General features: G+C 34.0%; 2 protein-coding genes across 2 annotated transcripts; both read left to right on the plus strand.

The window, feature by feature from the left end:
- The first annotated feature begins 203 nt into the window (after positions 1-203).
- LOC108220138 (uncharacterized) lies at positions 204-10,920 on the plus strand. Its single transcript, XM_017393856.2, has 10 exons — positions 204-337; positions 697-811; positions 1,297-1,364; positions 4,788-4,865; positions 5,722-5,786; positions 8,357-8,423; positions 8,513-8,695; positions 9,197-9,253; positions 9,377-9,472; positions 10,576-10,920. Exons 1-10 carry the CDS (start codon positions 314-316, stop codon positions 10,708-10,710), a joined length of 888 nt encoding a protein of 295 aa, XP_017249345.1. The 5' UTR covers positions 204-313; the 3' UTR covers positions 10,711-10,920.
- A 2,057-nt stretch (positions 10,921-12,977) lies between these two features.
- On the plus strand, positions 12,978-16,761 carry LOC108196759 (putative proline-rich receptor-like protein kinase PERK6). The gene is made up of 9 exons (XM_017364196.2): positions 12,978-13,058; positions 13,306-13,758; positions 14,287-14,826; positions 14,938-15,024; positions 15,139-15,209; positions 15,317-15,393; positions 15,497-15,641; positions 15,718-15,879; positions 16,083-16,761. The coding sequence occupies exons 2-9, from the start codon at positions 13,377-13,379 to the stop codon at positions 16,338-16,340; spliced, it is 1,722 nt and encodes a 573-aa protein (XP_017219685.1). The 5' UTR covers positions 12,978-13,058; positions 13,306-13,376; the 3' UTR covers positions 16,341-16,761.
- The last annotated feature ends 21 nt before the right edge of the window (positions 16,762-16,782 follow it).

Here is a 16,782-nt window from a genome sequence, read left to right on the forward strand (position 1 = left end):
AGATCACCATTATATTGCAGACTAACACTATATTTTAATAATACTAAAAAAATAACATAGTGTTAATAATCAAATCCGAACCTAACGTTAGTGACAAAAAAAGGTCCGAACCTAACATTAGTGACAAAAAAGAAAAAAATTATAGTTCAGTGGTAGGTTTCTAAACAAATACTTAATAAGTTAGGTGGCAAAAAAATCTATTTTCCCGATATATATTCTTAAAAAATCTGCACAGGGAAGTAACTTTGGCAACGAGGTCATTTGACACCCAGCCAGATCAATATACAGTCAGTGACGGAGAAGGAAAAACTTGATGTCGGCGAGCGACGGAATGGAGGTTTGTTCTTTCATCACTCTTTCTTTCTATCTGCTTTTTGAAGATGCTACATAAACGTAGAATATATTTCTAATCGAAATTCACAGCTTGCATTTGCATTTGATATATTCATTTTGGCAACCCTAACTCAAACTCACACTAATTAATATCTATCGAATTTCGTGGTAAATTAATAGCTGAAGCTTCAATTCAATTTATTCACATAGGACCTCTCTGATTGACCTACTCAATACATATCTTTTGCTCTGTGTTTGATACCTGGGAATTTCATTTGCTTTGGATGTGAAGCACTGGGAATGTAATGTGCACTTTCCGTTCGTAATTCATCACCATTCTTGCTTTACTTATTGTCGTTTCAGGGCTCCGCCGAGGTGAAACGTAAAAATCCCAAGCCGAAGCGGACCTTTAAGTCAGAAAAGGAGTTCCTAGAGTTTACTTTAAAGTATCAGCAAGTTATTGCTGAAAGAGATTCCGGTACATCATTTTATCACCAACCATGGTGCCTTTTTTTTTAATCTTCCAGTCTCTTGGTATTAAACTAGTAATGTATAATTTGCACATCACTAGTGCTAATCTGTGTTTGTTGTTTTTTTAACTGTGGATGGTAATTGCAAAACATGGACGAACTGATTATATATAATATACATTTTGTTACTCGTTATAAGACTACCCATGCATCTATCAACAGGAACATGATGTTGATATATTAGAAGTCCACAACGTTTTTTCTTTGTTTACAGTTGAATCATTCCCTGTATATCATAGGTTATTAAATCGTACGTGTTATGTAGTTGAAGAGTACACAAGCTTCATGTTAGCACGTTCTAGACTTTAAGACAGGAATTGTATAATATGTTTAAGATATGAACTTTAAGTATTGACGAGTGTATGATAACAGGCATTTTGCTGTTAATTTGACAACATGAGAAATTTAACATACTTATGATTATTTTTTTCAGCTATATCAGTTCGAGATAAGCTTGAGTCATTGTGTCGGGAATTACAACGTCAAAACAAAATATTAATGGTAAGCATCTTCTTTGATCTATCTAAGAAATGTTACATATATAGACACTGATTCGGGTGAAAACAATTTAAATGTGAGAATAATGAAAACAATTGTTATGCACTTTCCAAAAACTGCAGAACAATTGTTTTACAGATATTTCACATTTTCAATGTTGTATTGTTCTATAACAGAACAAGTGTTATCAATGTTTTCACGCTAAAACGTGTTCACCATAGAGCGCGACCCTATATATATATATGTCAGTTTAGGTTTCTTCGTCATACTTTTAGTTGCTTGTATTATGCTCTTATAGCAATGGAACAACGCAAAACTAGTTATCATCATCTAGTATCCTCTATACTCTCTTATTGGTTCACCCAAGAAAGATGTTTTACAAATATATACAGATATCAGCTTAGGCTTCTTCTTACTACTTATAGTTGTATCAGTTGTGCTTGTATTGCAATGCGACTTTAGTCCTTTTTATCACTGTCACCCAACAAAAGGAATACATGTTGTTAATAGATTTGAAAATAAATATTCAAACAGCTATCAATATTGACCGTTACGATCATTTCTGCATCTGTCTTCCAACCAAAAGTATTTTCTGACAGCTCACCTGAAAATAATCAAAAGAAAACAACAAAGAAAAAAACAAGCCTCACAATTGTTGTATCTTTAAAAAATAATATTATATAAAATACAAGGTAAACTCTAAACAAAGGGGATTGTTACATTTGTCATTGTGTCCTTTGGGTTTTGTTACATCAGTATCGTTCTTCCTTTTTGTTTGTTGATCTTATGCGTATGATAACTCCATATCGGTTCAACATATTTGAATATATGTTTCTGTATATATCAATGTATGAACAGATATAGTAATAGGAATTCCATGACCGAATGAGCATTGACTCGCCACTATTTATGCTGCAGATTGTTTTTTTAGGATACAAGGGTCTCTAGCTTTAGACTGAAAACATGTTTACTACTACACACATTTCAAAAAAGTCATGTGTGAATATTTTTAAAATTAATTTGTGGAATTTCCTTACAATTGCATAGCCCAAGTTGATGGATGTTATCTACAGCCAACTGGATTCCTGAATTTGCATTGTTCACTTCACCACAACTCTTGTATTTGCAGCTAGAAAGATGAACAGACATAAATTACGAGAGGCTTATCTATATAGGACTCACTTGTGAGTTGTTATTCTTGTTTAAGTCGTCTCCTCTGTACTCTAGTAAGAGTTTTATATGCGTAAACCATCTATTATTTCATAATATTTTGCAAATTCTAGAATTTTGAAGCTTAGACAAACATTTTCCTATATTGATAGATGATTATATAGATGCAAAGACAATAGGAGGCGGTAAATATTTGACTAAGATTTATACTAAAACGAAGCTTTTTGATGGCATGCTTGCTAATTCAGATACCATGACACTATTTTCATGATGTTTAAAAGAAAAAGAATTTTATCAAAGACAATGATGTTCAGAATAAAGATGAGCTTGTTGGTGATCAAATTAAAGGCGACTACATCTTTAAGGGTGAATGTCACTGTTTTTAAGAGTGAATGTGGCTTCCAATCCCCACATATATTGAGTTCACTGTTTTTAACTTCATCAATAAAGTCAAGGATGCAAGTAATGTCTTTTGGTGGCCTCCAGATGCTCATAACTACCTTATCGGAGCCCTGTTTGGACTACTACTTTTTCTTTACTGAAAAACTTGCAGTTGAGTTTTTATAAATAAGGTTTATGATGCAGAAGCAGAATAAAGCTAGTCAAAAATTGCTAAATATTGTTTATAATAGCCATCAATTGTAATTATGTTATTAATATTAGTAAATTAAATATTCTAGACATAAAATATATAATAGTGGTTATCTTTTAGAAATCAAGATAATTGTAAAAATTTTTAATCCACAAGTTTTTTTAATTTACAACGAGGAGCTCACTTCTAAAAGCGTACTGTTTTTTTTCTATTTATAAATCAAAAAATTAATTGTTAACATTTAAACAAATAAGGTGTCTCAAAACAATAATACCAATATGAAAAAATTTAGCAAGACATAATTTTGTTTCTCTATATTTAAAATTTTCAAATAATCTTTATCATGCCCATGCGTAGCGGGCAACTATTACTAGTGTTAATAAAGTTAGGTTTCACTCCTGTCTGAGGAAATTTAATCGTTTAAATTTTAATTAAATCTTAATATATATGAATTGATAACCTTGATAAAAAATATGAACATTTATCGTGCTTCCACTGGTTCTCTGTTAATATAGATTCCATTCGTAGCTCTTTTTCATTTTACCCTTTATACTACATTAGTACTACTGATTCAGTACATGTTAGTATGTTACTGTCTAATCATGGATAAAGTTACTAAATCCTGTAGGCAGTATTGGGAGCTTGTTGCATTGTTTAAAATATTTCGTTCCTGGACTGCAGAAACCAGATAAAGCTTGTTTATTTCAAGTAAGAAGTGCATTTATGGAATTCTAAGGATGATAATTAAAGTTTAGTAACACGTGAGAAATAAAAAAACAAATATGCTGTCATGTCTTGCTGTTATCTCATGGCATTAATCATCCTATATAGCATCAGCATGTTTTTTACCTAATCGATAAGGATAATTGAATTGTTGTAAGATGTTTTGATGATCAGTCATGGTGGATATTACTAATCTAATTGGCATGGTGTTAATCTTATAAAACGTGATTCTATAGTTGCGTATTCCATATTGTTCTATCATCCAGCCCGTTTAAAGTTCCGTCTTGTGGTGACTGCTTACATATGTTCCAGCCCTAAAAGAACCCCTGTGCTCATTTTTAAATGATTTTTTTTAAAGAAATGCTATTATTTTTCATTATTTGCTAATAGGGGTCATGTTCAAGAGAGAACCATTAGAGAGAGAACCATAGAACCCTTACCTTATAAGGCAGGGTTCTGCAGCAGAACTTAAGTATTTTTATTTTTTTTTTGAACTGAGAACTTAAGTATTAGTTAGGGTTCTGCAGCAGAACTTCACATGCAAAAAATGTCAATGTCTTTGTATTATATTTTAAAATTATTTTTGAACACACACAATGATGAAAAAACATGAAAAAAACATGTATTGAGATTTAGATCCTAAAAATCTATTTAAAATTTAGGGTTCTGCAGCAGAACCTTAGTGGTTCTATGGTTCTATTTTAAGGATTGGTTCTCTCTTGAGCACAACCCTTGCTAATAGATATAGTATCTTTAATATAATTTTATCCAATTTTCTTATGACAAGAAACCATGGCGGACACTTAAAAAAATTATATTTTCTGCAATATGTCAACATCACGAAGATCCTAAAATTTTCCTGTACAATTAGAACGTGAAATGTTCAAGAGTGTTCTTATTGCATACCTGAAAATACTAATTTGTTGCTTACTAATTTGCAGGATGAATGCAAACGAGTGTCAACGGAAGGTCAAAGCTTAAGATTAGATATGTCAACCAAGTTTCAAGATGCAATTAAGGTTGGTGTAAAATTTTCTGTTTTCATAACAACCTACTTATGTCTACAATTCTTGTTAGATCATATGTTTAGTATATACTTTGATTTCATTTTCTAGAAGAAATTGTGAGTATGCATGAATACATGATTATCTGACATTATTTTGGATAGTATGATGCTCAAGTCTCATCATCTTCAGGTTGAAAATGGTCTTTTAGCATGGTGTTAGTTTTCACTTGTCACTGACGTAGTAGAATAGAGACTAGAGTTAGCTTTCATTACAGTCTTAAGATGCATCATATACACTTATATATGAAGGTAATAGATGACCTATTCCCAGCATTGTAGCCTTGTGAATACCCCCATTTTGTGGTAACAATAGTGGAGGGTTAGAACTTTGTTGAATGGAAGCTAATGAAGCCGAACTTATGTACTCAGAATCTATCCATATGTTTCTATTAATTATAGATGCACAGATAATGACCTAATGCTGTAAAGTTGTAGATACAATTGAATGTGAAATGATATGGACATTCCAATATAGTATACAATAATTTATCACTGATTCGCGGCTCGCCACTTTAAGGACTGCTACTTTACTTCTGATATACTTTTGCAAAAGATGATGTATGTTTCTTGTGATGAATTTACATGCTGAATTGACTAAATTTGAAAAATACAAGAATCATTTAACTATATTATATTCAAAACCTTTTCTGCAGAGTTTTTCAAAGGATGTTTCTTATATTTACTTACATTTGTTATGTACTTTCCCTGTCTATATTTGTATCTCCTTGCATCCAGAGATTTTTGTCAGCCTGCCTGTGGGACTTTGTGATTCCTTTAAAATGAAATTTATTCCCTAAATTTTGTGGCAGGAAATAGGCCATAAGCTGGAAGAGCAAAAAGATGAATCGCTGACTCAGCTCAAGGAAAATGAGATGTAAGTATAACATTTTCTAAATGTTTAGTCTTATGCATGCTGCAGTACTTGGAAGTTAGAAGTTTAAATCATAGATACTTTTTGATTAGAAGATTTCATGATATCTTAAGAATTTGGTCCAGTCTAAAACTCATTTCCAGTGACACTTAAGCTAAACAAACAAGGTAGAGGGGTCCACTGGAATCTTGTGCTACCATGACTTGTACTTCTTACTGGTTTCATTTGCATTCCTATTATCACTGCTGTAATCATTGCACACTTAGATGAATGGAATTGCACCACAGGTCAACAATCTTTTGTAATAGCTGTCTAGATAGAATGGCATTTGCTGTATAATTCTTGTTCTTTTGTATTCTAACAAGTGGACTAATCGGATGCGAAAGACTGACCCTTCCTTACCTTGTGAAAGCAATCTAGGTTATGTACAAATTAATGGTATAGGTATTGCAACATACACCCAAGAGTTTAGCACCTCTTTCTTCCACCTTTCCTCATGATAGTGTGGCCAAGATGGTTGGCGGAGAATCTGAGTTTTGCTGAAGGGTTGCTGCAGCTGAATATGTTTTCATTGATAATTTAGTGTTATATACGTGTAATGTCTGATTGCCTTTGTTGCCTTCCTGCTAAAGAAGATGAAGATATCAGAAATCATCAATATTCTCATATCTTTCAGTGGCCTTGCTCCATTACTTCCATTTTTGTATAAGAATGTATGAAGATCTAATATACTTTTTGAATGGCCTTAATTATGATTGGTAAATAAACTTCCAAGTGTGCTCATTGTTCGTATAAATCTTTACGTCAGAAACTTAAATGTGAAGCTTTCAGATCATTTTCTTCAGTCCCCCGAATTTATTATATGATATAGGAATGTAAAAAGCAAAAAAAAAAAACAGCTAATAATTTCTAATTGCTATGTTTTTTTCCGTGTCTTGTCTTTGCGAGAGAAGCATGATTCTTCTTGAAGACGTGTTTTTGTGATTCATGATAAGAGTTAGTGTCCTTTGAATATTGCATCAGAAATACAGAGTTTGACAAAATTGTATATACTTATTATAAGTAAAAATTTAGTTTACCATCCGTAAGTTGATCATGGTATATTGCATCCTGTACCTAATTTTCCATATTTAGATTCAAAATTTTAGACTTCAGTTGTGTCATATATGTATATATCCTGTAGAGATTTGTGGATCAGCTTTAAGTGCCTCTCTGCTAAAAGTTGCAAATATCATGTATTTTATTAAATATTTAAGTAATGATTATGTGGATCTTAATTCCAAGGACTGAGTAATAAATATACTTTGTGTATAAAGTGCCTGCATTTGTTTAGTTCTGTTTCATGCAAGATTATCCTTTGCTTTTGGCTTGATCTAATCTGACACCGGCTCTGTATAAACTTCTGCTTCTACTTCTTCATGAACTTAAATATGCCAGAGTTCTTTTATTAATATTAAGTAGCTTCTTACCAGTGCAAAGCACGGGCATGCTCTAGAGGTGTATAAAATATCGTTAATATAAGGAGTTCTTAATATGTTTGTATGTATTGATCATACGATATATACGTTAGCAAATATTTTAATATGCGCATGCCTTAGCCCTTAGGTGATAGGTCATTCCCAAGTAGATATGAACTTATTATTTGTGCTATTAATGACCTGTTGATTATTGACAGGTTATACTACTATTAATCATTTAAGATATATTTATTTAATACTTTTAGTTAATAATCTTAAAAACAAATTTAAATGCAGTTAGTTTTTTTCTTATCATCCCTCATGTGTAAAATGTGCATAGACATCTGGCGCTATGAAAGAGGTATTACTTTTTATTTGCACAACTTATAGGAAGCACATTTTCAAATAATTGATACAGACCTTTTGTATTAGTTACTTAATCTGGTATAATATTATGACATGTCAGGACATATACTTTTAACATTTATCAGTATAGTTTTATAAAGTAATTGTATTCTATAGTACACCGTAAAATTTGTATTGTAATTAGGTATTAGGTTATAAAATAAATATACACTAAAAAAATTTCAAAAATAATTATAAGATATTAATACATAATGTAATAATAAGGAAGAAGGTTAGATTGAATATACATTAACAAACATGACATAGGGTTTGGTCCCTAAGAAGCGATTGATGCAAACATCTTGTAGCAGTTTTTCATTGCTAGAACCCTAAATTTTTTATGTGAATGCAAGGGGTTACGTCATCTACCAGCGCGTTAATTACTTATTCTAGTGTTTTTGCCTTCTAAATAAAAAACCGCTAGAAGATCGTTACAAACAATTGATGGGTAGGGACCATCATCTGCCGTTTGACATATTAGTAATTAATAATTAAAGAGGAGGTTAAATTAATATGATGGGGTTCGATGGTCATTTAATATAAACAAATTTGCTCATCCAACCCCTTACTGTTGTATTACATATACACTAGATGAAATCAACCTACTATAAAACCTGTATTGATCTATAACAATTTTTGAGTTAAATGTGGTTATGTTTATAATCATTATAATTCTTTTGAATGATATGAGATATGTGCATAATCTTGCAGGTTAAAAGTCAAGTTGAAGCATCTTGCTGATCAGTATGCTCTTACTGAACAACAATATACACAGAAGGCAAGTTTCCTTGTTACTTAGGTTCCAAATTTCTCACTTCTGCTACAGGTCTTTGTTTCATTCTCATAGTCTGGCGCTTGACTGTTCAGTTGAAGCAAAAATCGTTAGAACTTCAGATTGCTGATATAAAAGTTCAGCAGCATGAAGGGAAACTGGTTCATGAACAATCTCAGATTAAATTGTATGCTGAGCAAGTGTCAGAATTATTGGCCACCGAAAAGAATTTGAGGTTGCAGTTGGCAGCTGATGGAGAAAAATTTCAGCAGTTCCAGGTTATAAATTCTGGCTACCCCTATTTTTCTCCTTACACGACATGTCAACGTCATGGTCCATGTGTTAATTTCTGTGTCAGAAATTTGAATGAAGTTAACTGTAGTGACCTACTTGTCTCTTGATATCATTAATTCATTTTAGTGAGTCAAGTGAGACCCTGTGGGGATCGATGACCTCCTTGATATTATTGAAAGATTTCAGTGTCAAGTATGATAATTTACCCGTTTTAAAAAAATGTGACATCACAACTTTGAATTAATTTTTACTCATCAAACTCAAAACTTCTTAGCAATAAAAATACTTACGTTGTCTGCCCCTATTTTCTTGCAAATAGTTCCAGTCATTACGCGTCGATTGTGTCAGTTTACACGGTCGTAGATTTTATGTAGTTGATGAAACAGTAAAATCATGACTGCTGACATAGCTTGGCAATAAAAATCTTCACGCCTTATACATACATCTCTTCTTATTGGATCTCATATACTACCTATACTTTACAGGAAGCTTTGACGAAAAGCAATGAGGTCTTTGAAACATTTAAGAAAGAGATTAAGAAGGTATATGACGTTCTTGCAAGGATTTGATACCTACTTTTTGTCCCAAGGGTTTTCCCATGTTTTAAAAATATTAATATGCTGAAGCTGAGCGACTAATTTTTCTTCTCTCTTGAATCTGGCTAGATGGAAAAAACCGTAAATGAGTTTAAAAAGGAAAATGCATTCCTGAAGAGCAAATGTGATAAGTCTGATGTTACACTTATAGAGCTGGTCGAAGAGGTAGTCTCTAGCATTTTGTACTGTCTCTGTATATGTATATATGTATTCTCAATCCCTGCTTACCTTGTTTACTATTTCTGAAATATCATTACCAGCATAGTCTGAACTCCACCAAGACTTTTGTCTCAAGAGCAATCTCATGCTTCTGATTTTGTAGACTGTTCTCCATAATATGGATTTTAGAACTTTTTAGGGTTCTCCCTACACCTGAATACCTGATAATCGCGTCGTCTGTACTTTAGCTTGGTATAAAGTCGTATTTCTTATGTCCAACACAAATTATAATTTTTTAGCATTAACACAAAATTTTGTTGTGAACACAATAAGACACGAAAGTTAGGAACCCGAACAAAGTTTTCATATCATCTTTTGTCGTGTAGAAAATTGGAGGGTCTAGTTCTGCTTTAATGTTTTGGTATTCCTAGTAAACCTTGAAGTCGAGAAGATAGATACTAAAGCTAATTAACTAATATGAAACATTAAAAATATTTATTGGGCTTCCAAAGCCTTTTAGAGTGTGCCCATGTGTTTTTTGGGCTACTTAATTGGCTTTCCTGATGGAGGACAAGAACAAAAATACAATAAAAGATAGGTAATATAGATTAACCAAAGAAAATTCACGCTTGATCCAACCGCAAAAGAAACAGTGACCCTAGGATTTCTTAACCGCAAAACAGAGCAATTTGCATGGATCCCAACCCGTAACAAGAGAGAACAATTCTCATTTTTCAATATCAAAGTCTTCTAAAATGATATATTACATCTCATTATATATAGAGGTAAGTACCTAAACTGAGGGACCAAGTAAATTCGTAATAAAAAAGGAAACAAACACCTAAACTCTGATGGTGTGGCCCACAAATTAATGGAAGCATACTGAACCATGTAATATGATTACAGTTTTTTGTGAACAAGGAAGCTTATAAACTTTCCAATTAGTATATGTTGTAATAATAATTCTCAGTGTGCAAGAGTCACCAGAAATGGTAACAGTAATTCTCTCTTATATTTTACAACTGATAAGAACATTTTTTTTTCATGCTTATCATATATGCCTTCAGAAGCAGATTACAATAAATTTTATTCACTTGTCATTTGAGCAGCGCGAGTACTTGAAGAAACAGTTAGAGAAAACCAAGAATCAGAAAGAGAAGCTTGAATCTTTATGTCGGTCTCTTCAAGCAGAAAGAAAGCAAACCCCGTCTGCAGAAAACAGCTTGGAGCCTGTTCAGGATTGATTATATTCCAGTTTGCATTTAGACAGATACAACTATGATGCTGTGAGTGATGGTAAAACAACTATCACGGATCTTACCTAGTGGGTGGGCGAAGTTGACAAGTAGTGTCTGTCTTCATATAACATAGTGAAAGGAATATTTTGACTCAGATTGTGTTGTAAGAATATAATTCAAATGTATCGATTTTAACTGTATGATTTTAATTGTGAAGTGTTGGACTTCTCTTAGAGCATCTCTAATAGGGTTGACTAAAATTGGTTGGAAAAATTGGAACTGTAGGATATTGTGTAAAATTTGTTGACCCTGCAAGACATTGTGCTTTGATGGTATTGACTATATTGGTTGACTATATTTTAAAAAATAGTACTCCCTCCGTCCCATATTACGTGACCTTGTTTGATTTTCACGCAGATTAAGAAAAAAGTAGCGAAAGAGAGTAAGTTTAGTTGAAAAGTGGATAAAGTGGTGGGACCTATCAATATTTTAATAGATAGTGGAGGAAAGTAGTGAGTGTAATAGTGTTTGTTTGATAAAAAAAGAGTATAAAATAGAGAGGTAATGGGTGTAATAGTGAAAAATAGTGTTCAAAAATAGTAAGCATGATAGGATCATTCTTTTTGGGACGTCCCAAAAGGAAATGAGATCACATAAAATGAGACAGAGAGAGTATGTTATTGATATTTTAGATGGTTACAAATAGAAAATATGACTTCAATATGGTAATAAATGATGTAAAATCTTCTTACAGATTTCATATTGGTAGAGGTTTGACAAATAGAATTAACATCAGGAGGTTGACTATATTTATAGACAAGGGAAATGTATCATTGGAGTTAAGTTTTTTTTTTTTTATACATAATTTCTATATTTTTTTATGTTGGAGAATGGAGATGCTTTTATAGTTTTTGGTTATTAAAATAGCAGATATGATTATAATATTATCAGTATTTCAGGTATGAGAATAGCCTCTCCACTCCTATGTGTAGATTTCCTTAAATAAAATTTGCAGTAAACTTTTCTCTGGTTGCAGCATTGAATGAATGACATTCTTGAAGTTTCTCAACACATTATAGACAAAAAGGTTGAATGCACAGTGATATGAGCAAAACTATAATGCTCACTGATATATACTAAATAGAATTGTAAGCAAATAAGCTGACCAGAAACTTGAATTTCTTTTAAAGAAAGCCGAGTCCAGCTTTCTTTCCTTTTTTTTTTTTCTTTCTATTTGCCAGCTTTCTAATAGAATGAGAATTTATGTTTAGAGCAACTCAAAACAGACAAGTTGAACATGAGCTTGTTTGAAAAAACAATTCCAGTCGAGATGTTTGTGAATATTCGAGCAGGGTTGGAGATGGCAGGCTTCTGGCTGTATCATATAATTTAAATGATATATAAATGTACCGGAAAGCTGGACCCTTCAGCATTTCTTTTCATACAAGTTAACCCTTCATTAGCTGGAGGAAATCTACATTCTATAAGTAGCTAGATTTCCTTCTGTGAAACACATCAAGTGGCAAGTAATATAGTTAGAGTTGTCATAAGAAAACTCCAAAACATGCAGTGAATATCAGCTAATTGTCTTGGTATGCGAATGAGTTGTCGCTTCATTTATCTTGTCATTGTGACTAATAATACTTTAGCATCTGTGCAGATTGCAAAAACTTCATACACAAGGCCTAGTACGGGAGGTTACTGGCATGTTCTGAGCGGAGAGGCAATGCCAATGTTTCAAGACCTTATAGGTACGAGGAATTCTGCTAATTACACTCTCTATACTAGAAAGAGTGAAGCAAACGTTGCTGAGGACATTGTGCATGAGATGAGAGTGATCCGATACCATATGTTACCATATACATTATACCCTGGTGATTATTATTTGAAAGGAAAGAACTCAAACGTTTGACGAGTCTGATTTTAAACCAGATACTAATATGGCATGGTGATTCCCAATTGAAAGGAAAGATATGTGAGATAAGAATGATATGGGTTTCCAGGTCTTTGTTTCTTTTGTCTTTACCTAGCTTCTTAGGAACAAGCTTGTATGATAAGAAAAAAAAGAATGAAATGGTGTAATTGTGTGGTTCTTTTTTTATTTTAATTAGCATAATTTTTTTTATATACTCCAACAAAAACAGGATCTGATAGGAGACCTTAATTCATCAGATTTGCTAAAAGTATAATTAGGAGGCTAAAAACAAACCTCAGTATGCTAAATATAGAATGTACAAAATTTAGGTCCCCTGTTTGTAGCTTTAGGTTTCTTTGTTGGAAACTATTCCCATGCACTATCATTTTTAATCTTCCTCCTTTGAGAGTCCTCCCTGTCCCTGCCCCTTCTCCTACAGGTATCCCCACCATCCTCGACGATTTTTGTTGTCTCTGTCCATCTTTTTTCTTGTTTATTCTACCTGACATGTATGTCGCGTGGCTTTTTTGGTTATTTGATTTGTTGATCGGAGGAAATATAATGATTGAGCTAATTATTTGTTTTTCAAATGGATGTGTTGATAATATGTGATATAGATATTCATGTGCATTCTTACAGATGATTTCTTTCTGCATTTGCTGATTATTTGTTATTGAATTTTTTAGCAGCAGGGGTCTTCGTTTGGAGGAGTGGCGGGGTCTGCTGAAACGTTTCAGTAGACCATATTGCTCTGAAAATGTCTTCAGGTTCTAGCTCGTCGGCTCCACCATCGAAAAAGGGCTCTTCATCATCATCGTCGCCTTCACCGCCAAAAGGAAGTAACAACAACGGGAATAAAAAGTCCCCATCAACACCTTCATCCTCCAACAGAAATTCATACAGTCCATCAGCTTCATCACGTTCAAATTCACCTTCAGGAAAATCCAATGCGAAAGCACTTGCACACAAGTCCAAATCATCTGGTGACAATGACACTGCAAAAAAAGCCATCATGGGAGGAGTTATTGGAGGAGCAGCATTGTTGCTCCTATTTACCATAGCATGCATTTGTTGTTGCTGTAGAAAGAAGAAGAAGAGAAAGGCTGATTACTACGGAGACAATTTCAATAGAAACCAAAGTAATACTTTAGGAAATTTGTTTTCGTGTGTGCCTGCTTTATTTCCATTCTTTTCATGCCATAGCAAAAAAAAGAAAACAGTCAAATAATTTATTTTGCTAATTACCAGAATAGTAAATTTAGAATTCCTAATCAAACCTGCTGCTCTTTCTAATCTTGTTCTTGAATCATATTGAAAATTGAATCATACGGGAAAGAGGAATCTATCTTCAGGCTTTCTTGGCCTTTTGTGATGTTTTTACAAATAGGATATAAAAGTTATGAGTTACTGTCTTCAGAAGGTTTAATACTTTAGATTGTCTGATCTACACTCTTATGTTTTTATCGTTGTTTGAAAATCCATGCAAGCTACAGCGTCAAAAAGTTTGAAGTTCTTAGCATAAGTTATCTTTGAAATGCAACTCAATTCTTGTTGTGTCAATGCTCTGCTCTATTCTGCTGCATAAAAATTGTTTTCTGGAGTGTTGCGTGTGTATTATGTTTGTTGTTTTTGCCATTCTATTAAACTTTTCACTCATACATGTGAAGGTAATGGCTACTACAACAGTGGTCCACCACCTGCAAACTGGACGAATCCTCAATCTTCTGAATATCATCTTAAAATGCCTCAGAGTGGTGCAGTTAGTTCTGAATATGGCTGGAGAGGTCCTCCTCCTCCACCACCTATGGGACACAGTAGTGATATGAGCTCAGCTGCTTACTCTGGTCCAATGCAGCCTCCCATGCGACCTCCCCACCCAGCAGTAGCCCTGGGATTCAACCAGAGCACATTTACATATGATGACCTAGCAGCTGCCACTAATGGATTTTCCCAGTCTAATATGATTGGACAGGGTGGTTTTGGTTATGTTCACAAAGGAGTATTACCAAATGGCAAGGAAGTTGCTGTAAAAAGTCTCAAAGCTAATAGTGGCCAAGGGGAAAATGAATTTCAAGCTGAGGTAGAAATTATTAGCCGTGTTCATCACAGGCACCTTGTCTCTTTGGTTGGCTATTGTATTGCAGGATCTCAGAGGATGTTGGTTTATGAATTTATTGCAAACAATACCCTTGAGCACCACCTTCATGGTACACTTTTTTTTGTGGAACTTAATTTGAAGTAGACACAAGTACTTAACTTTTTTGTAATTTGATTGTCTTTTTGATGGCTTATTCATAAGAATTCTGTCAAATATGCAGGGAAAGGCGTTCCGGTCATGGATTGGGCTTCAAGAATCCGAGTCGCTCTTGGATCAGCCAAAGGGTTTGCATATCTTCACGAAGATTGTGAGTCATAATTGTTCCTCACACTCTCTGCATATATCTTTTCCCATATATATGCTCTAAAATTATGATGCTGAACTGTTTGTTTTCAATGAATTATCTGCCTGCCATTTCCAGGTCATCCTCGCATTATCCACAGGGACATCAAAACTGCAAATATCCTACTTGATGAACATTATGAAGCCAAGGTTTTTCACCAGATTTTTTTATTTATTTTTAATCTTTGATATGGAAACCTGATTCGGTGTTCATATGCTTCAATGAGTTCTTAATGCGGAAAATGTGACTTTTGCAGGTAGCAGATTTTGGATTGGCCAAGCTTTCGAATGAAAACAATACACATGTCTCCACGCGTATCATGGGAACATTTGGGTATATATGAGTACCATCATTAGCAGCTCTTACATAAACTAAAAGTGCAAACTAACATTTATGAGTTTAAAGTGTTAACAGTAAGTATATGTGAATGGTGCAGATACTTGGCACCTGAATATGCATCAAGTGGCAAGCTCACCGACAAATCTGATGTCTATTCTTATGGTGTTATGCTCCTTGAACTGATAAGTGGAAAGCGCCCTGTCTTAATGGATGATGACGAAAATGATACCTTGATTGACTGGGTAAGGATTAACCTAGCTAGTATATTGTTTTCGACAGAACAAGAATAAATCAATTGATATTGTTGCGGATGTGCAGGCTAGGCCTATTCTACTGCGTGCAGTAGAAGGCGGGGATTATGAGGAGCTGGTGGATCCTCGCTTGGAGGACAACTACGACGCTGATGAGATGCTACGCATGGTGGCGTGTGCTGCTGCATGCATCAGGCATTCTGCTAGAAGACGTCCAAAAATGAGCCAGGTGAAGTTAATTGAAATCACGTTTTTTTATATGTTAGAATAGAATATGTATGATCCTGGTAAGCCCAACATCTTGAGGTTTTGGGAGGATCGGTCACTTAACATGGTATCAGAGTTTAGTCTCACAGGAGAATCAGGTTTGACAGTTGACACCCTTAACATTATACTCGGGTCTAATTTCATACTAATATAAAAAACGAACAGATCGTTCGTGCACTGGAAGGCGATGTCTCGCTGGAGGATCTGCATGAAGGAGTGAAAACAGGGCATGGTCCCCTGACTGGTTATTCAAGCTCTGAGTACGACGGATACAGTGTTGATATGAAGAAATTCAAGAAGGCAGGAGGGTCGAGTCAGGAATACACTAGCAGCGAGATCGGTGACACTGGTGAGTATGGCCATTCAAGTGGCAACCCGTCGCAAGAAATGCGTCCAAACCGGAGCCAGATGAATACCCCTTGAGCTTTTTGTTTGTCATCAAATTCCAAATAGGCAACTTGTTGAACCACAAAAATTTGGTCTTTCTGAGGAGTATAGCACAGGAAATCCCGGATCAAAATATTAGCAAAGGCATTCTCTGTGCACTTTGGTATTTATGTGCTCAAGACACTTGAATATTGAAGGTGAAGGCATCTGATTGCCATGGCGAATCATTGTACACAAGTGGACTCGTAAATTTGTGGGGTTTCATGATAACCTATGCGAATTTGTATAATTCAGTACTAATATGAGATATTGTACACGTAGGTTTTGTGTTTTGGATCAATGTTTACTCTTAAGTTTTCTTATGACCGTAACCACAAAATTTAGGGTCGGGTTTTGTGTATTTAACGAATTAATTAATATATTAATTTTAAAAGATCACTATATACGTAGATTGCATTATTGTTGAGTTAAAGTATTG

Source organism: Daucus carota, chromosome 1 (assembly GCF_001625215.2).
Source record: "Daucus carota subsp. sativus chromosome 1, DH1 v3.0, whole genome shotgun sequence".
NCBI classification, from domain to species: domain Eukaryota; kingdom Viridiplantae; phylum Streptophyta; class Magnoliopsida; order Apiales; family Apiaceae; genus Daucus; species Daucus carota.

Coding starts and splice junctions, on each gene's coding strand:
- LOC108220138 (XM_017393856.2), top strand. CDS start 314: ATGTCGGCGAGCGACGGAATGGAG. Junction 1,365..4,787: donor GTCAAAACAAAATATTAATG/GTAAGCATCTTC, acceptor ACTAATTTGCAG/GATGAATGCAAACGAGTGTC. Junction 8,696..9,196: donor AAAAATTTCAGCAGTTCCAG/GTTATAAATTCT, acceptor TATACTTTACAG/GAAGCTTTGACGAAAAGCAA.
- LOC108196759 (XM_017364196.2), top strand. CDS start 13,377: ATGTCTTCAGGTTCTAGCTCGTCGGCTCCACCATCGAAAAAGGGCTCT. Junction 15,642..15,717: donor ATGATACCTTGATTGACTGG/GTAAGGATTAAC, acceptor GCGGATGTGCAG/GCTAGGCCTATTCTACTGCG. Junction 15,880..16,082: donor GACGTCCAAAAATGAGCCAG/GTGAAGTTAATT, acceptor AAAAACGAACAG/ATCGTTCGTGCACTGGAAGG.